The sequence below is a fragment of the Lagopus leucura genome, unplaced genomic scaffold (genome assembly GCF_019238085.1).
Source record: "Lagopus leucura isolate 7727_CA_CO unplaced genomic scaffold, USGS_WTPT01 Super-Scaffold_100040, whole genome shotgun sequence".
In the NCBI taxonomy this organism is placed as follows: domain Eukaryota; kingdom Metazoa; phylum Chordata; class Aves; order Galliformes; family Phasianidae; genus Lagopus; species Lagopus leucura.
In genome coordinates, this window is record NW_024962289.1 from 2,058,153 (window position 1) to 2,083,649 (window position 25,497).

Consider the following 25,497-nt stretch of genomic DNA (forward strand, 5'->3'; position numbering starts at 1 on the left):
GGATGGAAGTGGGTGGAAACGCGGTGGTCTGAGGGGTACATCTTCCTCAGGGACATTCCAGGAACGATGCTGAGCTGAGGACTGGTGACTGCTGGTAGGGGCACACGTGAACCTGCTTGTATCTCTTCCCCTCTCTGGGACGCTGAAAGCTACAGCTATTGCACCTTTGTGATTTAGATCAGAGCCGACCATTACCCTCCGCACCTCGACCATGACGTGATTAAGAAATGGCGGTGCTTACAGATAACGCTGCACTCCAGCTGCCTTTTGCGTTCTGCAGCCTATGCCCAGTGCTTGAAGCCAAATTTCTTCAGGTGTCACAGCCGCGAGAATCTCTCCCCGCTCCCTAGCGGAGCACAACTGCTCCCATCTCCCCGCAGCACAGCGCTTCCCGCTCCCTCCGCCCCCGCCCCGCACAGGGGTGGGGCCGTCCGTGCGTTCTTTGGTCCCTCGCGGCGCTCCGTAGGAGGAGGGCCGGCTCTGAGCAGCGCCGCGCTGCGCCGGTTGCCTGGGTAAACCGGGGTGCGGCTCGGGGTCCCGGCGCTGTCGCCATCTCGGAGCCGCGTGTGAGGGGCGGGCGCGGCCTGGGCGCGGTAACGTGGCTGTGGTGGCGCTCCAACACGCAGCGCTGTGACGCGGAGCGCCGTGGCGGCCTCGGCGATGGCTGTGGGAGAGACTGATGGAGTCGGCTCGGAGGAAAGCGGGAGCCGAGAGGCGGATGTCATCTCCAGGGGAAACATCCTGGAGAGCTTCACCGAGAGCCAGGAGGTGCGGGCGCTCCTCGGGAACCTGAGAACCGTGTGCGGGGACCCGGTGGCCCAGGAGGTGATCGTGGAGAAATTCATCGGTGAGGCGTTGGTGGTTTTAGGGTTTGTTTTTTTTTTTTTGTTTTTTTGTTTTTTTCTTTTTAAATTAATAATTGTGCGCTAATTGTAACCTTGAAACTTTTCTTCAACAGGTAGTTGGGATTTACAGTTTTATTTTTTTCCCGGATATGTGTTTTGCTTCCACCCATGGCTTGGGTTTAAGGGGCCCTGAGCTTGAGCCGTGTGGAACCTCCTGCTCCATGCACAGAAAGCAACTGAGCTGACATTTGTGTGCTTCTGCCACATAAGGTCATTTTTTGCACTTAACTGCAATCCACCTTGAGCTTGTAAACTGTAATTCAACGTTTTTAGTTTCATGTTTCGTGTAAAACATGAAGGGCAGCACACACGTGGTGTTATTTCTGAGGAGGAGCCTCAGGTGTGAGCAGCAGAGCTGTGCTGTGTGATGGGAGCAGCTCAGCAGTTCTGCTCCCAGACCTCTTCCAGCACAGATGTCTGTAACGGTGCTCACCTGGTCCTGTCTGAGGCAAATGGCTTACAGAGCCCCCAGCTTTGTATTTGATGTGATGTGCCAACCAGGTGACAAACTTGCAAAACTCAGTTTTGTGTATCTAAAATCACACGAAGTGGATTAGGGCTTTGTATCGCTTTTGGAGAAATGATGAAATTGCTGAAACCTATCCTGCTTCGTTGTCTGTGCTTCTTATGAATCTAGGTAGGCCAACAATAAACCAGGAAAGCCCAGATTTGGAAATCTGCCCCAGCAGAAGTTGTTCCATTGAATCAGCTGACAGTGGTCCATCAGAAGGAAGTAGTATGAACACTCATGTTCTGAATATTCAGTCTCACAGGTGAAATGGCAGAGTTTGCTGGGGTAGGAAAGCACGTATTTAAAGTCATCGGCTACTGAAAAGCCATCATCTTATCCAGCTGATCGAGCTGCTGTGCCCCACTTGCACATCATTCTCTGTTTATTCAGGCTGTATTTGTGCACTCCCTCTGTGCATTTCTGCTCTATCACACATGCCTAGGAGAAAAATCTCATTGCTACCCACTGCAAAACTGGCTTCTGCACTTCTTGGGAATGTGTCAGCTGAAGGTGTACCATAGGTATCAGAAGAATGTATCATTGCTTAGAATGAGTGCCTTACAAATTTTGAAGGTTAGGGATTATCTTAATCTATATGCAGACAATGCAGTAATAATCAATTACAGAGGATTTTGATGCAGATCTCCAAAATGTTCATAAAAACACGTGGTGCTTTTTTGTGAACTGTTAAAGCAGAAGTCTAGATTAGGTAATTTGATTTGCAACAACAGTTATGGAGGAAAATTTTAGAAGTCTTTTTTTTTTTTTTTCATAATAGCATTAGAATATGTATTTTCTGCAGTTCATTCTCTTCAGCATTTTTATTTGGGGTTTTATTTTGTATTACCACACTCTGATCCGGGAAAACAATTTGATGGAATAATGAATAACTGCACAAGTTGGTGCAAGGATGCCGTTGGACTGGCTGGTGTCTTGACGGTGGTAGTGCAGTGTCATCCAGTGGTCAGCTGCAGCACTGTTGAAGCTGTATTATGTCAAACCTGAGTTTGATGTGAGATGGAGAAAGGGATAGAGAGCAAAATTGTTTGATAGAAACAAATGCAGGAAAATGAAAGATTTCTAATTAAAAAGCAATTTTCTGATCAAATACGTAAGATGACCCAGGCAGTATTCATCATTTAATCTCGTTCTGAAGTATAACTTTTAGTTAACAGTAATTTGAGAGACTCCTGGAAGAGAGTTTTTGATTCAGTATGGGTAAATGATGTTACTGCAGAGTGCTTGTATTTTTTTTACACTAATTTCTCTGTTGTTTTCTTGCTCCTTGACCTCATTTAAAAGTGTGGCAGCACTTAGCTTCAGGATATTGAAATCTTAAACTAAAGCTGTCAAGAATCCAGGGTGTGTCTCTCATGATTAATGACTTTAAGGGCCTTTAATTTGAATTATTAATCACAGATACCTCTTTTTCTTTTCAGTTATAATGGACAAGTACCAGGAGCAGCCTCACTTGTTGGATCGCCACTTAGGTAGGAATGCCATCTTTTACACAACAATTTTTGTATGTATACTTGAAAATCTCTTAAGCTAGAAAGTTCAGACATGCATTGCAAGATTGCTGTTGTTAACATTAGATATATTGTATGACTACTACCTCACTCCCAACTACTGGAAGTATGAGAAACTGTCATCAAACTGTATGTGTTCTCACTTGTCTTTTTTCCTCTCCTTTCATTAGAGTGGATGATGAATATATTGCTGGATATAATACGAGACAGTGGATCTCCTCCTGTGCTTTTTCACTTGGCTTTTAAGTTTCTTTACATCATTACAAAGGTACAAAAACCTCACAACCAAAATTAACCATTCTGTAACTGAAAGTATGTAAATTTCCAGTATCTTTCTTTGCTGTTTAAATAACTTGAAAATGTGTTAGTTTAAACATAGGAAAAAAAAAAAAACTAAGCATTGTCTGAGCACTAAAACCTTTTAAATTGTAGTGTGGAAGATGAGTTGTTTTTTTTTTGGGGGGAGCAGGAGGGTAAAGCAGCATTTCCTTGATGTTTCATCCTATTCATTGATACAGAGTAGTAAAAAGCAAGCTCAGAATGCATTAAAAATGTGGATTGGAAGTATCATGAGTCGTAATTTAAGAAGAAGAGTGAAGCATGGTGAAGAATTAGATTGTGGAATTTCCATCTGAAATTCTGAAACAGGCTTTTTTACTGTAAGGACTGAATGCTGGAATTAATGATTAAGGTTGTGGAGTCTCCATCAGTGGAGCTACTCCAAACCCTACTGAATAGATGTGGTCTTGACCAACGTGCTGCAAACATGAGGAAAAGTTTCTTTCCTTTGAGGGTTGCACAGCCCTGGGACAGGCTGCTCAGAGAGTCTGGGCTCTCGTCCTGTGGAGGTTTCCAAACCCCTGTGTAACCTACACTAGGGACCTGTTCCTACATGGGGATCAGACTAGGTGATCTCCAAAGTCCCTTCCAACCCCTGTCATTCTGTGACCTTGCTTGAGCAAAGGAGCTAAACTGGGCAGTCTTTGGAGGCTCCTTGTTTTAAAGAAATAGCCTTTCATGAATTCAGTTACTACGTTTGTAAAAAATGCCAGAATCTCAAGGTTGATTCTGTCCTTATTACACAAGGTCTGTATAATAACTCATCAGTGGGTCTTTGCTTTTTCTTCAGTGCTTCATGATGACAGATGACTTAATGAATTTTGAAACTGTGTTTCAGGTGAGAGGATACAAACTTTTCCTCCGACTGTTTCCTCATGAAGTCACTGATCTACAGCCTGTTTTGGATATGATTGTAGACCAGAATCCAAAAGACTGTGAGGTGAGAATCTGCCATCCTTCTGTCTCCCAACAAAAAAACCTGAAGAACAGTGGAACGGTGTAGAAAATTGTTCTCAAAAAAACCCAACAGCATGTAAAGCTGTGGTATGGCCTGAACAGCATTAACTTAACAGCTAGACTGAATGCAGAAATCAAGATTTCATCATGTATCCTGCTTACTTAAAATTTAGTGTAGCTGGGGGTGTTCAAAGTATTGGTTGAAACATTATATAAGCAAATAATTTCTGAAGCATGGGTTGAAGTACTGTAGTTCATATTGTTATGGTTTTTGGGTGAGGAAAGAAATATGACTGCAAATGCTTATAAAAGTTGATTAAATTTGAGTGATCATCATCTATTAAAGATAACAGAAGTTCTGAATATGAAGACCGTAATTGTATTGCTTCTCTAAATTCAAATAGAATAAATTGCTTCTATCAGCATTACTGGTGATGTTGATGTGGTTGTACAGCTTTTATTTCTTAAATAGCAATTGCCACAAAACGAATCTTTTTCATACAACTTTCCATAGTTGTGATATATATATGTCTATACATTAATTTTTATTATGAATATTAGAATATTATGAATATTAGAAGCTCTGTAGAAGTTGTTTCTTGTCTACCTATCTCTGCAAACACACCTCAAGTTGTTTCAAGGGGCCTGTGAAAAGAATATGTAGAAAATTAGGAAGAAGGCATTTGTCTCTAAGTTAGGAAGAAGAAAGTATTTCTCTCTAGGTCTCTTTTTCTGTTGTGTTTGTGTTAGAACATCCATTTTCTTCCTCCAGATGATGAGTCATTTTCCCTGTTAATTTATGGTGGATTTTTGTTTGTTTGCATTTTGTTTTTTTTCCTGTTTGACAGGACCAAAAGCACAAATGGGAGAAAGCAGGAAAATAGGAAAATGCAGTTTCCCTTTAGGAAGAAGTGACGTGTCTAGACTTCAGAGGGAGGGTCCGTTAACATTCCTGGTTTTCCAGCTTGGGATCTCTTGTAATTCTGTCCCAGTTGTTGTTTCAGAACATTCAGATTCCATGTTTTTGTCTTTGTAGTTGCAAAGTTCCTCGAAAGTTAGTGGATGTTATGCTCCAAGCACCTTGTTGGAATATCATCCAGAAAACCAAATGCATATTTTGACTATTCTTTTCCAGACCTGGGAAACTCGTTACATGCTTTTGTTATGGCTCTCCATGATATGCTTGATTCCTTTTGACCTGGCTCGGTTTGATGGAAATATTCTTTCTGAAGGAGGTCCCACCCGGATGCCAACAATGGATCGCATACTTGAAATAGCTAAAGTAAGTGTAGTGCATCATGTGTAATATGCTCAAATGGGTGGCCTTTCTCTTTGGCTTTTTTTTTTTTTTTTTAGTATATAACATGCTGCTCTACTCTCTAAAACTTGCAGTTTTAGAGTCCTTTATATACATTTCTTTAGTGTCTAGTGAGCGTGAGAATTTTTTTCTCTGAAGAAATATTTTATGGTATCTGATAGGAGTGTTGTGCCTTTGACTATGCTGACAGCTTTCAGATTGAAAAGTACCAGCTAAGTTTCCTGAAAGCCAAGTTTGATTATTTATATAGCAATTTAGTGTTTGGTCAGGATGAGTGACATGAAGAAGCTATGAGTGCCTGAAGAATTTTCAGCAGAAGTCATAAAATCATTCTTGACATAAGCTTGAAGTGGTTAATGTGTCATCTCTTGATGATAAAAATGAACAACCCCTTTTCCAAACACCTGAACAGTTGGTGGTTTTTGACACTTGCAGCACTTAAATGGCTCATTTGGAATTGCAGTAGCACAAATGTGGCTGCAGTGTAGGGTTTCAATAAAGGTAAACTCACCTTGAAAGAAACTGGATGTGATGCTGTTTGTTAAATGGAAAACTTACTTTTTTGCTTTTTGCTCTCTTAAACTCAGGACAATGTTTGTAGATAAATATTACATACTAATGTATGAAGTTGAGTGGTTGTGTTGTTAAATGTACATGTTTGAATTCTTTTACTATGAGTTTTCTTTTGTCTTTAGTGTTACTTGGTTGTCAGTGATAAGGCTCGAGATGCGGCTGCTGTGCTGGTTTCAAAGTAAGTCCCTCCTGTGCTTGACAGAAAGGGAAAAAGCTGACTCCCTTCTCCTGTGTCATCTTGAGTCTGATGGGCCAGTAATGATAGCACTGGGAGGACAGAAAGTTGTCAAATGTGTGTGAGATGCTGAACATGCTTGAATCGTATCCAGTAGTTCATTACTGGAGATGTGCTTTGTGCTAGGAAAACAGCTGTCCATCACAAGTGTTACTTAGAGTTCCTTATGGCTAACAGAATTCTCTTCAGATTGCTGCAGAGTTTGAAAATGAAGTTACTCTGTGTTGCTGCTTAGTTTTGTAGCATTGTGCATAGTAAACTGGCAAATGCTGTGTTAAGGGCTGGTTATTTTGCTAGAGGTACAGAAAAAGAAATGTTAATGCTAGATTCTTTTCTTAATATCCTTACTGTCTCTTTATTTTCTTGTCTAGAAAACAGTGCTTCTAGTTTCATAGGTTTGTCATCAGTTAATCAAATAAAACCAAGCATAATGAGAATTCCTAAACTCAACTGTTTTACAAGAATTGGTGTTCAGACAACAAACCATTTGTGAGAGAGGTGCAGTTTTTCTTTTTTTCTTTTTATTTTTATTTTTATTTTTTTCATCTCTGCAATCTCTGTATCTCTACTGTACCTCTGTTTATAAATTTGAAATAATGAAATTCTCTTCTTTCCTTCACTGGTTGTGTGGAGATTGGTTTTATTTGATAGATGTATGGAAATAAATTGCATAGAATGTAAGCTATACCAGTACGTACATATCTTTTTTCACTATGCATGTCACAGCACATATCTTATTCTAATACATTTTAACGAACAAGACCTTGAGTCAGTGTAGTTTGTCCCTTTTTTCCCCCGTTTTTCTGTTTTCTTACTTAACTGAGCAAGGACTGCTGTCTTCATGCTAGCATCTACTCTCGTACACGCTAGGGGGCTCTGCCAACATAGGTTTGCCAGGAGCAGAGGCTCTGGGGCTGAACAAAAAGCAATAATTATCCTGGATGACGGTGGTCACTGTGAAAAACAAAATCGGCTTTAGCATTTTTCCCTGCTCTGAAGGATGCACAGCACTTATAAGGCTTAGTTGTATCAAAATAGTTGTTAAATAGAGCTTTTAGTAGAGCAGATTCTTTTTGGGAAATAGCTGTCCTTATGCTTACTTTATTCTGAATTTATTCTGAGTTTCAATCACAGGACTTAAAATTCTTTCAGAAGTAACATCTGGTGATTGTAATGCTGCAGTTGTGAATCTGCTGACAAAACAGTCACTTTCTTTTGTGTTGTGCAGAACATTCCTAACAGACGCGGCCTTAGAATATAACATTCTGGGGACAGCTTTGTACTTCTTTTTACTTATTCTGAAATATTTCAGAGCAGTATTTAGGTGAATGCATGACTCATCAGGATACTCTTTAATAAATAATCTTGTTTATTACTATGCAGGCATTTCATTAGCAGCTGTCTTGTGCTTTCTCATAACAAATAAGGTGATAGAATACATTAAACAACATTGAAAATATATTTGGTGCCAACCGGATTGAGATGCGTAAGACCATAATGGAAGCAAAATTACTATTTAATGTAGTTATAATTAGTTTATTATGAAAACACCAATTTTAAAATAGCCTGGTGACTAAAGTATTTATCCAGGAATTAGAAGGCCTGGGTCCAGGGCCTTTTGATGCACTGAAATTCACTACTTTCACAACCAGAAACAATTTTCTAATGATCATGGCTCGGGTACTGAGATAACTGCTTCATCATCTTGAAGTTAAACTGTTAGGTAGGCAGGAATGCAGGAGCCCTGGGATGCACGGGGAGATAAGATGTTGGAGTATAGCTCTGTAACCTGCCAAGTAGGAAACTCTTTGTAGAGAGAGGGAAGGAGGAGAGTAGGGGAAGTCTGAGTTCTGTTCCTGCTCTAGGATTTATACGTTTCAAGTAAAATTCAAGTCTTGAAATCCAAGACTTCCCATTTCTCAGTCGTTCCCTTTTCGTAGGGCAGAGGAGCTGGAGTTCATTCTGTGAGTTCTCTCTCCTGTCTGCTCAGTGACCTGGCTGCAGTCGGAGGAGATGAGGCATATCCTGTCCTGCTTCTAGTCTGCAGGTTAGGGGACTCCTCTGAGCAATTAAGATTTAAACTCCTTTGGGCTGAGAAAGGGTCTGGGAACCAGTTCATCTACTTGGCAGGCTCGTTCTGTTACCTCTGCCATTGTTGAAAAGATGGTTTCATCCTCGGTGCTCCATTATAAAACAAAAACTAAACCCCTCACCTAATGCCTGCAAATCCTCATTGTTGTGCTGAACACAGCAGATGCTGACTTTGAAGACAATTCAAATGATCCTCAGCATTTGTGTTCCTCGTATTCCCGATTTGCTGGCTCTTGATGCAGTTCCCCATTTAATCTGTAGTTGTATATGTCAGCCACGTGCAGGCTCTGTACACATTCCACTTAAACACTAAGAATTCTACTGCGTGGGCTTTCCTTTGTGCCTTTCCTTGGATTGTGTTTTAGGGGAAAGTTTATTAATTTAGGCTGAAACTTTGCTGGACTAGAAACCTTACTTCTAGGTGCACAGAAAGTAAATGTTGTGGCAGAAGTAGATGCCCTAATCATGGCTTGGCTGGCTCTGGTTATAATTGAGTTGATAGTTTAGAGGAGGAGCTTAGCCATGATAAACTTCGTTGGTCCTCCATATGCATGCATTTCTTAACCCATTCAGTATGTTAAATATTAGATGTTTGACCTTATCAAATATCTGAACAAATACATACAGCACTGAGGATTATTCCTTATGGGCCTGGAATGTGATTTTGCTGATAATGAGTGCTGTGTGGGCCTGCTGCTGTTTTATGTCAGTATTCTGTCTGTCCTTGATGAGAATAGAGGAGAATCCTTACATTCATTTTTAGCTTTTCACCAATTTTTATCTTGAAACTAGAAAGTTTGTTGCTTTGCAAGTAAGATGGGAAATGTTTAAGATTCTAGTTTACAAGTTGATATCGGTGGAAGTTTTGGATCAAAGCCTTGCTCAGGAGCAAAATGACCAAACGTGGTGGTTTGGGAGTTTACTCCCATCAGGAATTTAGGAAAATGTCCATTGGAGAATTGTCTTTAGAAACTGCAACTAGTTTGGGCAGTAGGAAGAATAATTTTCATTGGCACATGTAAAGACAGTAACTGCAGTGGTTTATGTTTTGTTTTTATTTTTTTCCATGACAGATTCATCGTTCGCCCTGATGTCAGGCAGAAAAGAATGGCAGACTTCTTGGACTGGACACTGTCAATGTTATCTAAATCCTCCTTTCAGAGTATGGAGGGGACTGTTGTTATGAATGGCATGCTGCAGGCCCTGGTAAGCACTCTTTTTCTCTTAAAAGATGAATGCTTGTATTTACGTATTACTTTTCCTTTTGATTATCGTCTGGTAGAACTTTTAATAGGAAATGCACAGAGAAGTTTTTGTTTATTAAAAAGTGATATGAAGTAGCAGTTGTGAAGATGTAACTTCTCGTGTGCTGTAACTTCATGTGTTTCTTTATGTAGTCTTTTCATCAACAAGTGAAAGTGAATCTGCTGGAACAGACACCAAGAAATAACTGAAAAATTCCTTTAACTACTGGAGTGTTTATTATTAATCCTCTTGTAACTCAAATTTTATTTGGTTTTCTACCAAACCTGTGGGGGGGGGAAAAAATTATCTGAATTATACAAAATGAAAAAGTTGGGCTTTTGGTACAGCAGGAGGTTTTTTGGAATTGTTAGCCAAAATGCAAGTGACTTCTGGAAGTTTTAGCCACTCTTCTTGAATACTTGTTCTCAATAGTTTTACTAAACATACTGAACTTAATAGGCAGTGTCCTTGGCTAGGCTGGAAAATTACCCTATTCCTTGTATTTGTTAATCTGAAGCTCTTCATTTAATGCTGCATGTTGTGAAGTAATTCTATGGCTCATGGGGGATTGGAGTCAGATGATCTTGAAGGCCCTTTCCAACCCAAGCCATGCTGTGGTTCACAGAGTTGAATTCTTAGTTCAAGTTGTAAAAGTAGTTCATCATAGAACAGCTCAGCTTGGGGAAAAGCTTCTAGTTCCTGAAGCATTACCATATAGAACTCCTGGACATTCTAGGAATATCTTGTTCTAACAGCTGTCCAGTAGTTTTATACTTTTTTGTGTGTGTGTATTTTGCATTACTTGGATAACAGTCCTGATATCTATTTCAGTTGTGAGGTCCAAGTATATTTGGATGGAGTGAGGAATTTTGTGGAGTTTTCTCTTCTTGTTTTTGTTGTTAATTAGCTGAGATAGCAGAAGTGAAGTCAATGAATGGCGTACAGTTGTATGGTCTTAGCACAGATGTAAGGATTTGCTGGCATTTGTATGAGTTTCTGTAATTTGCATAAATTTGCAGCTCTTTTTTGAATAATTGCTATGAGGACTTGGATGCAGTACGTTCCTAAACATCAAAGCAAAGCTGTGGAACAAGTGTGTGTGTCTTGTTGGTTTTTTAGTACTTTTTTCTTCTTTAGCAGCTCTTCCAAATCAGAAGATACAAGAAACAGTCTATATTTAGAATAACTTAGGACTTGCTGCTTAAGCAAGAGGAAGCATTACTTGTATGTGTTGCAGTCTGTTTCAAAAGGCAGAATGATGTTTCATCATTTTATTGTCAGATCTGGAAAGGGAGACTGACTGTTTGCCATCCTAGGTGCATGATGAGACCTGTAGGATGTATAATACATTAGTGTTTTGTCATAATTCCCTTGGCTTTGGCTCTATCCACCTGTTCATTAGTGCATACTAAGCGAAACAGGTGAATACTTAACAAGTAGAATCGAAACTAGAATGTAATACAATATACCTGGAAGCTGAAGCCTTCTTTCTTGCATTTGTATGATTTTTTTTCCTCCTCTACGTTGTAGGTTGGGAGAACGTATTTATCAAGCTAGTTTGGTGTCTGATAGCTCATAACTCTTGTTCCAGTTGGTTGGTATGAGCAGACTGAATTGTTAAAGCCTTTTCTTGCATCCAGTATTGAATTTTAAATTTCAATTACTGCAATGTAAACCCAAATTACATCATTAGAGAATAAAGGTTTTCAGAAAGATACATATGTAGGTATGTGTACAGGGATGTGTTTAACTGGAGTAGGAAGCATAAGAGTTTAATATAATGACTTAGTAACACATTTATAACAATAACATGTTGTTGAACCAAAAATATTAGCTAAAAGTAAAAGCAGTATTTGAAAGTAAGTAAACCTGTTCCCTATGGTGTTAGCAGGCTGTCCAGAAACTAAACAATAATTGCAAACTGTATAAAGCAAAGTACATCCACGGGGGTGGGGGGGGCAACTAAAACTTGGGTCGCCGAGCTTCAGAATTCTTTGCCCTTGGATTCCTCCAGCAACTTGTTGTTTAGGAACAAACTGTAGTTACTGGGGCATTTCATCCTAAAGGAACAGGAGAAAGAAGAATAAGTTTCAATTTCCAGTCCGTGCAGCGAGGCAGGTTTTGGGGATGTGATGATGGTGGAGCAGGGTGGGTGGAGAAGTGCTCGCTGCCTCTTTCTCTCTTCCCCCTCCGCCTCCGACACCCCGGATGAGTTCAGAGCTTCCCCTGACAGTGTGGATTTCAGCAGAACCACTGTTTATGGTCTGTGTTCAGGAAATAACTTGTAGTGAGATTGGCATGGCAAAACTGTTCTAAAATCACATGAAACTCTTGCATTTCAATGAACTGAAACTGCGAGTTCGGTACACGGTGAGCAGTTCTGGCTGCTGCACTTTGATCTGCCTCTCCGTGGCCTGAAGTCTCGGTGATTAGCTATGCTACTGTTTAATCTAACTCAGCATTATGTGTAGAACAAGTACTACTGTTTCATGATTCTTGTTGGAACACGCAGCCTGCATTACACATTTTAATTCCACTGATGCTTTTTTTCTTTTTTTTCTTTACACCTGTCGTCAGTAATGTATCATTTCACAACAGGTGTGCACTAGCAGGAGTCTCTGCTCACGGTGTTTCAGATTTGGTTTTTAAAACACGGTGTTTCAGATTTGGTTCTTTTGTTTGAAACTAAAATTGCATTGTTGAATTGAGTTCATTTTTGTACTTGGATTCGTTGTATGCAGAGGTAACTTGAAGGATTGTAGATTAATGGGAAGGATTAGATTAATAAGAAATTGCCTATATATATATATATATATAAAATATAATATTTGTTTACTTGAAGGAAATGTCTAACCTGTTTTAAGAATCTGCATTTTAAATTCCCTTGGTCTGGAGGTTTGCTTTTAAACCTGCCATTATATCAAGCAGCTTTTTAGTTATTGCTGCAGGGTGTAGCACTCCCAATTCTTGCGTGACAGAGATGTCATCATGTTGAGGTAGCCTTGGGCATTGAAACTTATTAAACCTTATTTGTTTTATAGGTGATTCAGTATACAAGTGTGAGTAATAATTAAAAATAAAACGCCCTATGCAGTGATCTGATGAAACTGGAGAGTCTTAAGAACAGGGCATTTCCCTGAGCTGTCTCTAATGCGGAGGTTATTTAGCAATAGCTGTGTGCTTATGTAAATTTTGCTCTGGGGAAGAAAGAACTCTCCAACTCTATTCTTTCAGACCCACAGGCACAAAAATAGACTATTTCCAAATAGAATGTTTCCCAAGTCTCTGTATTTTTGGCATTCTCAAAGAATTACCAGTGCTAGCATTGTCCATTGGCGTTGTTTTTTTTTTTAGAGATGTTATCACCTAATGGTTTGGAGATAAAGGTGTACAAAAAGCAGAGCCTTCAAATCTGTGTTTTGTCAGTCTTGTTCTGATGGAGGCCCCCAGATGTTACTGTAAATTTTTGATTGATAAATAACAAAGATCAGATGAAAACATAACTCTCACCAACTATTTAACCGTGCTCTGTGTTGAAGGCTGTCACATTAGCTACCATTATCAGTACCCTGACAGATGCATGCAGTCTACTGTTTGCATTGAAGAAGTACGAAGAACAAGAGTTGTGATCTATTTTACCATTCGTTGCACATATAAACACGTTAAACACTCTCTACTTTCAAGCAAATTTATTATTTTGACAGCATGTCCTCCCTCACCTTGTTTACTTCCCCACATCTAGCCTGGAGGCAGGAAGGACTGATAGCTTTCCCTCGACCTGGATGCTATGTGACTACTAGGGGGTGCTCCAGAGTAATGAAAGATACCGTTTTCTTCTCATCCCACAGAGGCAGAAATTATCCTCCCAGTCCTCGACTTGCTTGGTTACAACCAGAGGGTAGATCAGACTGGTGTCTCCTGCTCAACAGGAAGACAGATTTGCTAGCAAACAGTCAGGCCGCCCTTACTGGTGATTTGTATAGCTTGGGGAACATGTCCCAGAGATGATCCTGGTTGATATATCTCATGGAGCCCAAAGTGGGTTATGCAGACAATTGGAAGGTGTGGTGTGTTTCTTTGGTGATTACTAAGAAACTGGGTTTTGTTTTCCTTGCACCATGCTATTTCTAAAGCAAAACCAGACTTGACAGTCGTCATCGCTTGCACACCACTGATTTTCTCTAATTTGTAGGTGGCTTAATTATTTATAAGAGAGGGAGTCACATACTTTTCGGCAGTTCAACAGGTCGGGTGAGTTGCTGTGTGTCCTCATTAAAGTGGAGAGACCATGGCGTAACTTTGGCTGCCTGGATGCTCCAGTGGGCAGGCTCCTTGCTTTTAGTATCATTAGGTGCTGTGTCTACAGGTGGCAAACCAAGCTGATTAATTATTTTGTTTGTATCAGATGTTTCTGAATCGATGTGCCTTGTTTTTTTTGTCCTGCAAGGCAGGAAGTTTAAAATAAATTTTGTAATGCAGATTTGCTCATTTTTCCTTTTCGAGTTGTTGGTTTTTTTTTTCTCCCCAGTTTCTGTTTAAAACTGTTGGTTTGCAGTGATGCAAAGTGTACTTTGATTTTTAATGTAGTGCTGAGACGAGCCAGAGCTGCAGCATTTTTCCTATACAGTGAGTGCTTTATGCACATCCATGTGTGTAGCATATGCCAGAAGAAATACATATCTTTTATTCTAGAGGCCAACATCAGAAAAAGTGCTTTTTTATTCCCTCCCCCCCCCCAAGAATATCTCTAGCATGCTCAAAAATTTGGGAGATTTGAGTTTCTGAGTGTTTCTGCCTTTTTTGACTCACAAAGAAGTCATGAAAAGCTTCTTTTGTTTTTCCTTGATGATTCTACAGTCAGGAAAACAAAGCAACAACTGAATTTCTTGATTTGTTGAACATCTGAAAAGTAGTTCCCACCATTTTGGTTATTCCCTACTTTTATACAAAATGTTTTTTGCTAGAAGTAACCTGTAAACTCTTCTCTGGTAGAGTGAAATACCTGATGTATCACTTGGTAAAGCAGCAATAATCTGGGTTGTAGGCTGTATTCCCACTGCAGTGCACATCAGTCAGTTCAAACACAACTTCTTTCCTTTCATAGATTCCTTTTTCTTCTGTGCTCATTCAAAAACCAATACGTAATATGTTTTTGTTGAACAACAACAGTGCAAACACTACATCCCAGTTCTTTTAAGTTTATAACATTGTAGCTCAGCATTATTTAATTTGTACTTCCCCTAAAAACACACATCAATGAAGTAAAATCCCTTAATCCTCATGCAGCACTAAAGGAGACCACTGGAACCAGGTGCAGCCCTTGTCAGAGAAGGGAATGAACTGCTGTGGTTTCTACAGCTGAACGCTTTTCAACACTGGAAATCTGATTGCTTCTTTTATGTGCTTTATGAGGAGATGGGAGATGGAAGGAGAAGGGAGATGAAGAAAGTATATTCTTAATGGGAGTCCACATTGTGCGTGACTGATTTTCAAGACATGAAAAGCTCTTCCTTGAGATTTTCTTGCATAGATTGTCAGAGTTACCTAAACCTTGTTTCACCCTGGTTAGATCCTTGCTGTGTCATCGGAGGACAGCAGAGGTGTGGACTGAAGGTCTGAGGCCTCACTTGTTATCTGAGAGAATACATAACCCACGTATTTTTTTAGTGTATTCTCAGCTGATTTTAGAGCAGTTGCTGTGATGATTTTGACATTTAAAACTGTGTGGAGTTTTCTTATTTGCTGCTTTTGTGTTGGTGAACTTCTTCCTACTTCTTGCTTAGAGGCCATACCTCCTAGATATGTTATTCCTGAAGAGTCAGAACTGAATTCAAAGTTGGCCTCCAGGACGTGAAAACTCCTGGAGACACTTGTAGGCAGGTGCTGGGATGTAGGAGCTGTGTCAGAATGACAGCACATAGATGTTTTGAGGGTGCCACTGAGACTTTTCAGGAGCTCCAAGCAGTTTGCTAAGACACATGCAGGTAAATTCCAAAAGAACTTGTCCAGGAGCTCCCAAGGCTTTATAAAGAAGCTGTTCTCTTTGTTATCATTACTTTAGGAATTATACTGTTCTGTTTGAATGCACTTGAGTATGGTCTTAATCATTTTGAGGCATTCCTTCAAAACAGTATTTGTTCTTAACTGGGCATCTGTACAGAATGGAGAAGTAATTGTGGGGATGAGGTGCTGCAGAGATGCTGCAATGTCTCCTGACATCCACAACAAACTTGCTGCCTTGTGAAGCCTGTCTGTTTTGAGCGCAGGAGCAGAGTTATGAAGAAATGAGCTTATGAGTATTTCAGCAAAGAGGCAGAAAAGAAAGTGAAGCCACTCTAGACTTGTTGGTAACACGGGAGACTTTCAGCTTTTTGCTCACCTTCTCTTTGCTCTCCCTTAGGCTTTCTAGTGCAAGCAGTTTTATCATATGTTAGTGGGACTTTATTTTATTTCAATGTGGCATCTTGATAAAAGTTATTCTGTATTTATGCTGTTTGTGTCAGTGGTGGTTTCAGTTAGCTGCTGTTCTGAGGCTGAAGTAGTTCTGTTGCATTTCTGCTCTTTAAATGTAGTTCTTAAAGGATGTCATACTTATGTGGTTACTTCAGCAAAGCATTACAAATCTTGAATAATAACTATTGTCAAATTCCACTATGTATAGCTTGTAGTAGAAGTGATCAGAAATGCTAATTTAGGATTCTGGAACGTAATTTAGTTACACAACAAAATATAATGGGTACATAGCCTGAAGGTGTTTTTATTGCTTTTGTTGCTCTTAACCACACCTGCAGTGCAGGAGGCATGTGTGTTCAGTATGTGTGAGAAAGTACATGTTTTTAAGGTAAGTCTGTTCTTGTTTAACTGTTAGGCATGTTTAGTGAGGAAGATTTTTCTTATGACGAATGACGAAGTTCAAGGGAAGCTAAGGGACTGAGTGTGGTGGTTTTGATACACGCTAAGTGGACCGAGGCCATTTTAATAGTGTAACACAGTTCTGCCTGCTATCTCCCTGTGCTCTCACTGTCGGTGCTTCTCACTGGAGTGCTGAGACCTAATGGGATTTTTAACTGTGTGTAAATGATTTGGAAGCTATTTGGAAGACTGAATGCTTGGACTCTCCTTAAAATCCCTTGGTGCGGGAATTAAAATATGCCTGATGGAGTTATATTTGCAGTCAGAGTTCTGTAGCTGACTTTGTTTAGTTTAACATGGAGTTCTTGAAAGCTGTTGGAGAAACAGGACAAAATACTCAGCAGTTTAGCCTGTATTGTGCCCTGTCTTGTCTGAGGTTGGGTGTCACTAATGATGGAGCTTGCTCACCAGTGTCCACCTGTCCTGCTTCTCACAGTGACTGAGGCGTTGTGCCTCCTAGTGCTGTGCTCTGCCTAAATTACAAGCAAGGCTTGTTTAGTTTGGAGAACTGTTTGATGTCACCAGGTCTCAAACAGAACTCAGTTTCCCCTCATTCATCTGCCTTTATTCGTGTTCTGCAGTGCTCTTCATTCACGTTCCTCACTTTTTAGAGGTTGAAAGCAACGTGAGCTGTTAGATAATAGCTGTTGTGGTTGCACCTGCATTGGACTTGTGTGACCAAGCACTGAGCTGGATGGTTGTGGGAGCTGAGCTGCCTGAAAGGGTGGCTTCTCCCCTCCCCCCCGTTTTCTTGAGTGTGTGTTTTTTGTCCAGCTCAGCTCCCTGAGTGAAGTGCCTGCATGAATATATATAAATGGGAGGGGCAGGTTGGGCTACAGTAGCCTTGACATGCATTGACTTAAAAAGAAGTAGAACTTCACCCAGAGACTTTCTTTTATGCCATTTGAATTAGTAAACACTACAGGTTATTGCAGGAAGTTGACTGGCTATTGTAGAACTTTATGCCTGATATATTGAGCTGTAAACTCTCTGTTTTATTATATTCATTTTCCCTGTTTTAATTGTAGGCGCAGTTGTTTAAACATGGCAAAAGAGAAGATTGTTTGCCGTATGGTAAGTTTGTAATATCCTGATTTTGTTTTAAAGCCATTCAAGTTAAAAAGAGAAGGATATGCTGTTAAAGAACAGTGCTGTAAAGAATAAAATCAACAGGGAAGTTTTAAAGAATGCAAAATGAAGAAGAGAGAAAGTGAGGGAGGAGAAGATGCAAATGAAGTATTTATGTTGGAAAATCTCATCAGAGAATTAAAGATTTGGCAGGTGGGTCAGGTTGGATGCTGGGCCTCAGCAGCAGAGCACAGAACATGGAAACTGTGTGATGTGAAGCTTATGTGCACCAAATTTGAGGATAAAACATGTAATACCAGGTTTAAAGAACCTGCTGTGTACGGAATCCGGTTGGAGTCATCTAGTGATACTGCTGAAAAGAAAAAAAGGTTTCAGTGCAAACAGATTACAATGGATAACAATTAGAGTTAGGCAGGTACCTGTAAAGAGAAGACAGAAGTGCCTGAATATTGTATTTACGTGTTGGAATTACATTCTTCTCATGGTGCATCCTGGAATATGTTCAGAACTGACTGCACAATACTGCTTTGCTGTTTATTGGTAGCTACAAAGAGAGGTATAGAAAGATGGTGGCTAATTACAGAACGCTGCAAAATAGAGAAGGACCACAGAACTGATTGTCAAAGCATGTGGTTTGTGCTGTTCACAAAAATTGAGTACTGATGTGAACCACATTAGAATGCTTCAACTTAATGGAATTGTTTTGACTCCAGATAAGAAACTCAGTAGATGTACAGCTGGAAGCAGTTTAGATTCTCCCAGTAACTAAGTGTAACATGCAGATGCTTCCCTACAAAATGCCTGAGATATGGGTAAAGCTGGAGATAAGATAGTGAAGACAAACAAAATGGAATGACAGAAGTGTTGCAGAGCTGGTCAGGTGCAAATGGAAAATATTGAGGAATGTTATTACTTAGCAGTAGAAAGCTGCAGTATGGAAGCTTAAGGAGTAATTAAGAGCATGTCAGGTAACCAGAATTATGAACAGGCTCTATAGATGACCCACAGTAATTGAGGAGTTGGACTTGGAAAAAGCTGATATTTAGACGTTCTTAACTTTCTTTCTATTTCTTTAGTCTCTTAAAATGCAGGTTACGTAGGCTTAAGAACTCTAGGAAGTTACTGGAATAATAGTAATTTACCTTACCATGTTTATGTTACTAATAGTGGAATAAGTGAGGATAAAACAAAAACCTGATCAAAAATTGAGTAGATTTTAAAGTCATATGCCCACTCAGAATTGGAAACAATTGCTGTGCCCTTGATCTCCTGGTAGTTTTGGAAACTTGATGTGGGCCTGGACTAGAAGATTACAGAACACAATCAATTTGTTTACCCTAAGACTGATTTGTCCTTCAGAGCCTGTAGCTACTTTGTATTAATTACTGATCAGCTATAAGTTCGTTCTTCAATACAGTCATCATTTCAGACTTCAACTGCAAAGGAACTATTTTATTTGTAACAGGAATGTGTTCTTGTGAAAACTTTGAGTTCTGGAGCTTTACACTCGTTCTCCATTAATCTGTGGTTGTCATTTTGGTGGACGAATGGCTTTGATACGCTATGGAAATGGAAAGCTTTGTTGCTGATTGTTTACAGATCAGTATTATTTTTTTGCATTTAAATGTTCCTGGACGTTCATTGTCATAACAATCTCTGTGCAGAGGAGTTCAGTTGGTGCTACCTGAAAAACATAAATGGTGGAAGTGAATGCCAAGTATGCAGATTGGGTACAGAATAACTGACTGAGATTTTCTCAGTCGTGGTTCTGTTAGACTATGGAGGATTCTTAGACACAGATACTTGAGTGTGTTGCTTCTGGTGAGAATTCAAGGCGTAAATATTCCTCATGAGCTGGACTCATTGTGATTTCCACAGCTGAAAGTAATCCTTATAACAGTGCTTCCTGTTTGGTAGGTGAAGGATATTACATTTATTTGGCCAGTATCAAAACTGCTACAAGTGGGTAGTAAGGCATCTGTGTTTCAGTAATACCTTCAGAAATCTGAATCTGAAGAACTTTGGAGACTTTAAACTTTTTTTTATACTGAGTTGTTGTTAAGTGTTTTTCTAGCCTGTGTTTGTCTTACAGCTGCTACTGTACTTGAGTGTCTTGATAACTGCAAGCTGTCAGAAAGCAATCAGATGGTTCTTCGCAAGCTGGGGATGAAACTTGTTCAACGACTTGGACTGACGTTTGTGAAACCAAAGGTAGCAAAATGGAGGTTAGTTTCAAGTTGAAATAGTTTTTTTTTAAAGAAAAAGAATTCTAAAACAAGTAATCCGCAATCACTTCAGAAACTAAAAAATGCCTAAATCCATTTTTTTTGCCAGTCTTTGTCCTTCCTGCTCTCTCCTACAAGAAAAAGAAATCATCATCATGTTATTTAAGACTGAATACATACTTTATGTGAAGTTTTTTGGCCATATATTGTTTCCTGTAATTTTTCCAGTTATGGGATAGCAGAGCAATATTGTGACGTTTACTGCTGTACTTCAGAAAAGGAGAAAGACCCCTGTTTCATGTAATGCACAACCTGGTAAAAATGGGAAGACAGCAACCTTTGGTACTGAAGTTGACGTAGTTCCGTGTTGTAAGAGTGAACTTAACATTTCCATTACATTGTTCTATCCTGATTCGATAGAAAGTTCACAGGGGAAAAGTGGTTTGCAATCCCACTTCAGTTTTGCATATTAGTCAGGTTTTGGTGTCTGGTTTTCCTTTTTGCCAGAGGGCAACCCATTTTTCAGATTTCTCGCACTGATATTTTAAAATTGCAGGCTCCATTGGTGACTTTTTTTTTATTGTATTTCTTTTACTAACTTTTGAGAACGTCCTTAGGCATAGAAAATTCTTTTTAGGTGGAGAGTGTGCCTTGCCCGATGGCAAAAAGTTAGTTTAGCATGAAAATTATCTCTTTTGTAAGGATATGTTTGCACCACAGGCTAGATATGTGAGTACAGGTTGTGCAGAAAACCCTGGGCTAGCTTTACCATTTAAAACCATTTTTAATGAGTTGATTTTTATTTTTAAAGGTTTTGGAGAGCTTTTTGGGGCATGGGAATTTTGTCTCTCTTTGTGGTCACAGTGGGAAGTAGTTTAGCTCTTCTCCACATGGAAAAGTGGCAGCTGGGTCAGGAGAAAGGGATATTTTTTCCCTTTCCTTTAACACAAACATTAAATAACTGGAAAACTGTGCACTTGGAGGTATAACTTGACAAGCAGGTTTTGTGACATATGTGCCTATTTCAGCTATTTCAGCCTATAAATGTACTGTCTCTGTTTCTTCTGCAGATACCAGCGTGGCTGTCGATCTCTGGCTGCCAACCTGCAGGCTCAGAGTTCAGTTATGCAGCGCCAAAAGATAACTGTTGCTGCTAATGAAGCTGAGGATGATGAGGAATATGACATTCCAGGAGAGATTGAAAATGTTGTAGGTGTGTTGAAATGGGACAGAATTCGTTGTAAGGTCTGCACATTATATGTACATTAGGAAAGCAGCAGGCTTAGTGCTAAGAAAGTGCTCTGGATATCTGCACTAATTTCAACAATTCAAAAGACTAAAATTTCAACCTGAGCAACTGGTTAAAATATACCATATGTTTCCCAAATAATTTAAATGTTGGCCTCTCAAGCAGAAACTCAAAAGTGTTCTAGTGTTTTTGTGGCATAGAGAGAGGGAGTTGTTGGAATACATTTTACTGGTAATGCAGAAGTGATGTTTTGAGCCTTTCATAACTGGAAGATTTGTTAAAGTTTGTAATGAAAAATAAAGTAAATGGTACTGCATTAAAGCTAAAAATTATGCTGGAAATTCTTAAGCTATGGTACTATCAAAGAACATTTTGTATTAGTATGTACTCTTAAGGAAGGCCTTCTGCTAATGAATATGCTCTAATTAAAAGTTATAATTTATATCAGAAGACTTTTATAGCGAAGCGATAAAATGAATTTTTTATACTTCTCTGGCAGAAACAAGAAATCTGGATACGAATATTTTTGTTTAAATTAGGAAGCAGCAATGTTAGGACGAAAATGAATTTGTAACATTTGAAGTATTTCTGTTGTTTGAATAAACCTGTTCAGTAATCTGTTTTGTTTAAACAAAATTATCTGCAGAGCAACTGCTGGTTGGACTGAAAGACAAAGACACTATTGTCAGGTGGTCTGCAGCAAAAGGGTACGTTTCTTGTTGTTACTCTAAACTTATAAATGAAAGCAAACAACACAAACACAGCCTTAATGTAACCCATGATTGATGGTTTGTGTGATGTAATATTCTGTTACTTCAAATGGCTTTAGCACAGTTCATGTTGTTAAGCCATATGACTTTTTATGACTGTATATAAAATCAGGCTAGTCTTCAGGAAAATTTCACTTATGTTTGCAAATAGGCATTTTGGGTAGGACTTGAGTTAACGGTTTTTTTTTTCTTCCACTAATATATATTTTATGTGTGTGCGCACACACACACACACACACACACACATACACATATCTCTCTCTTACCTTTTCTAATTTGTAGCTTTGACTCCAAGCTTGAGATCTGGTGTTTTGGGGTACTGGTGTTCACATAGTGCGTTGCTCTCTTGAATTCACTTGTCTTACTCTAAGTTTCCAGTGACTAGGTTTTTTACTTGGATTTACTCATTGAATTACAGAACTAATGAATCACTGTATGCTTTTTTTCTTTTAACTTCTGTAGAATTGGTAGAATTACTGGAAGACTTCCAAAAGAATTAGCAGATGATGTGGTCGGATCTCTGTTGGACTGTTTTAGGTAAAAATCTTGCATCACATTTTGCATGCATCTGAAACGTGTGCTTATGAAATAGGAGGACTACTGTTAAGAAAATGGATCTAAGAATTCATAGATCTTTTTGCCTTTCTTCTAGTATCCAATAGGAATAGGAATTCAAGGAAACTGTTCGTAATATTTTAAACCAAAAGTGCTGAAGCTCATTAACTTGCTGCTTTAAAAATTCCCTGTGTGCTTATGACTTGAATGTAGTATGCACATAGTAGAACAGAAACTCTATTTGTGAGTTCCAACTCAGGATGTTCCATAATGTTCCATGAGAGGTGAGGCTAAAACGTCTAGGAAGACTGATGAATGGAAGGGGTTTGGCAGAAATGCACAAGATCATGAGTGACTTGGATTGTTGCCCTCCGGATTTTACATTGTCTGAAACAAACCGAAGTAGCAGATGGAAGGTTTGGGTACAGAAAAGGTGGTGGCTATTTGAAGTACATTTAAACAGTAAAACGTTACAAGTTCTGTACCACGGGATGTTGATCAGTGTATGCCTGATCAGAAAATCTTTTTCTTCTCTGCACTCTTGTTGATGATCTTTTGTAGTCTGGAAGTGTTTTGGAGAGCTTTGCAATATACTTGTATTGTTCTGTTACTGCTGCTAGCCCAGGAGTCTACTCTTGGCTATGTGAGACAGAGGCTTGTGGACTTGCTAAACTTTCAGATCTAAAGAATGTAAGGTTTCAACAGTGTTTTGGACTAAGCCAATAACAAAAACAGTAATTTCTTTATTGACAAAAAATGTTGGTAATCTTTCGTTAGCCATTCAAATCTTTTGTTCTTTTGTTCTTATTGGTGGAGAATACAAGTTGAAAATTTGAGCTCAAAAAATATTGCTTTAAAAAAGAAGATACAGCCTTAGAAACTTGCAATGAAAGTATCTTCTTAGCCAATACTTCCACTGCATTACTGTGATTAATTCAGGAGGTGCAGCTGATCTCAATTATCCCTGGAGCTTCAAAGACATGTACTCACTGCGTTTTCTTTCCTTGTTTTTCAAGTCATAGGGGTGAGTAATACAGCTAGTAATTGAGTGACCTGCTTTCTTCAGAAACACTTTGGAACAAATGAAGACAGGGAGAAAAGGAATCTCTTCTGTTTGCTTTGCACTAAATACACAGTGAACAAAATAAAAATAACACGTCAATTGCTCATCACTGGCAGTTTAAATTGTATTTCTGAGGATAAGAAGCAAGGATGTCTTATGCACAGACTCAAAGGCAGTTGGCAGGGAAGAAATAATTTTTCACAATGCAGTGAGGTCTTCAGCACAGTCTTGCAAGGATCTGTGCAAGCCTTGTTCTATCCAAAATACTCCAAAGCTATCCTGGAAAGAAGGCAAACAGTGGGGAGATGAAACAGAGTAATGATTTAAATTAGATAATACAGTGAAAGCTAAAGGTGGTAGAAAAGATGATATATCAGCCTTAAATTAAGTAACTAGACTATAAAAGACATATCTAATGCCTAATGAATGCAAATTAATGCACTTAGGGCTGAAAATGGACAGTGAGAAACCAGTTAATATTATTCAGGAAAGAGATCCTGAATTCACTGTGCATAGTTTGATGGTTCTGTGACCATGTCAATGGAGCTTCTGGAAGGCAAGTGGGGTGTAAGATATTAGGAAAGGAAGAGATGACAAAGCTGAGGTGTTAAATGTGATTTATCTGATGTCTTTTCCATGTGGGAAAGAAAAGGTAGGAGGATATAGAGGAGGTGCATAAAACCATAAATATGAAGAAGGGAAAGCGGGCAATTGTTTACTGTTCACTCTTTCTCATAGTATGAGAACTGAGAAGCATCAGGAAGTCCATTTTCACACAATTAAACTGTGGAAGTCATTGCCACAGGATGTTATGGAAGCCAGAAGTGTTAAGGGAGTTCAGAAAGGGATTATCCAAATTAATGGATGGGAGTCCCATCAGAGGTTATTAAATATGACATTCTGGCTTGGGAAGTCCTGTACTTCTGATTGCCGAAGCCAGGAGGAGGCTAATAGGGAATGATCTTTTGTGCTTTGTCTTTGGCTGAGCATCTGCTATGGGTCCATTTCAGAGGCAGTATGCCTGGGAGAGATGAAGCTTTGATATGACCTAGTTTAGTTGTTTAGTATCTTACTCTTAGATTCCTATTCCTAGTTTAATGCAGAATTGACTAATTAACTGTTAATCATGCAGCGTACAAACTTCCCTTTTCACTCCTTTATCTCCCAGTCCATCAAGAACTGTACACTGATAGTTTTTTTTTTTCCTGTGTTCACTACAAGTCATTGTTTTGGTTTTGTTTTTTTTGTTTTTTTTTTTTTGAGGCATCTGAACACCACTGTTCACTCATTTGAAATGCATGAGCTTGTATAATCTTTTTGTCAGACTGCTTGAGCCTTTCCTTCTAGTAAAGGATTGTGTTTGGCATTAAATTAGTGAGTTGTCTTGGCTGTATTCTGTAAACCTGCATCTTTGGCAGTGCCACAGAAAGTTCTTTTCCTTTTCTGCATGAGACCCTTGTATTGTCTTCTTCCACAAAGAAGTTACATTTATATTGATAATTGGTTTTGTTTTACTTTTTTGCTTCTTTGTTCATATTTACAGCAGTGTTTATGTTGCACAAAATGGGGAAGGAAACATGTTCAATTCTTATGTTTTAAAAGTATAACAAGAGTAAAGAGAAGATAAAGGTTTGTGTCTTAAATTGTTAGGAATTCACCATGAAAAAATGTAATCCAGAGAGGCAAAGTTAGCCTTAACAAAGCTTGTTTTCATTCTCAAATTAGTTTCCAGGAAACTGACAATGCGTGGCACGGTGGATGCCTGGCTCTGGCTGAATTAGGCAGAAGAGGATTGTTACTCCCTTCCCGAATTTCAGATGGTGAGTTGTAGTTGCTGAATGTTACTATGTTCCTGAATTAGCAGGTTGTAGTTTCAGAGACTTAATACATGGCAATAGACTGAAATTTGCTGATCTGAGTGTGCTGAATAA

At 39.1% G+C, this 25,497-nt stretch overlaps 1 protein-coding gene across 1 annotated transcript in view; it reads left to right on the top strand.

Annotated features, from left to right (window-relative positions):
• The first annotated feature begins 583 nt into the window (after positions 1–583).
• The window catches only part of TBCD (tubulin folding cofactor D), a 108,193-nt gene continuing 83,279 nt past the window's right edge, over positions 584–25,497 (top strand). Inside the window, exons 1-13 of the mRNA XM_042883989.1 lie at positions 584–847; positions 2,856–2,906; positions 3,116–3,213; positions 4,123–4,224; positions 5,377–5,523; positions 6,255–6,310; positions 9,532–9,664; positions 17,644–17,689; positions 19,797–19,929; positions 21,000–21,142; positions 21,825–21,885; positions 22,411–22,485; positions 25,292–25,386. Coding sequence (XP_042739923.1) covers positions 661–847; positions 2,856–2,906; positions 3,116–3,213; positions 4,123–4,224; positions 5,377–5,523; positions 6,255–6,310; positions 9,532–9,664; positions 17,644–17,689; positions 19,797–19,929; positions 21,000–21,142; positions 21,825–21,885; positions 22,411–22,485; positions 25,292–25,386 — 1,327 coding nt within the window. The 5' untranslated portion in view covers positions 584–660. The remainder of the gene's footprint in view (positions 848–2,855; positions 2,907–3,115; positions 3,214–4,122; positions 4,225–5,376; positions 5,524–6,254; positions 6,311–9,531; positions 9,665–17,643; positions 17,690–19,796; positions 19,930–20,999; positions 21,143–21,824; positions 21,886–22,410; positions 22,486–25,291; positions 25,387–25,497) is intronic.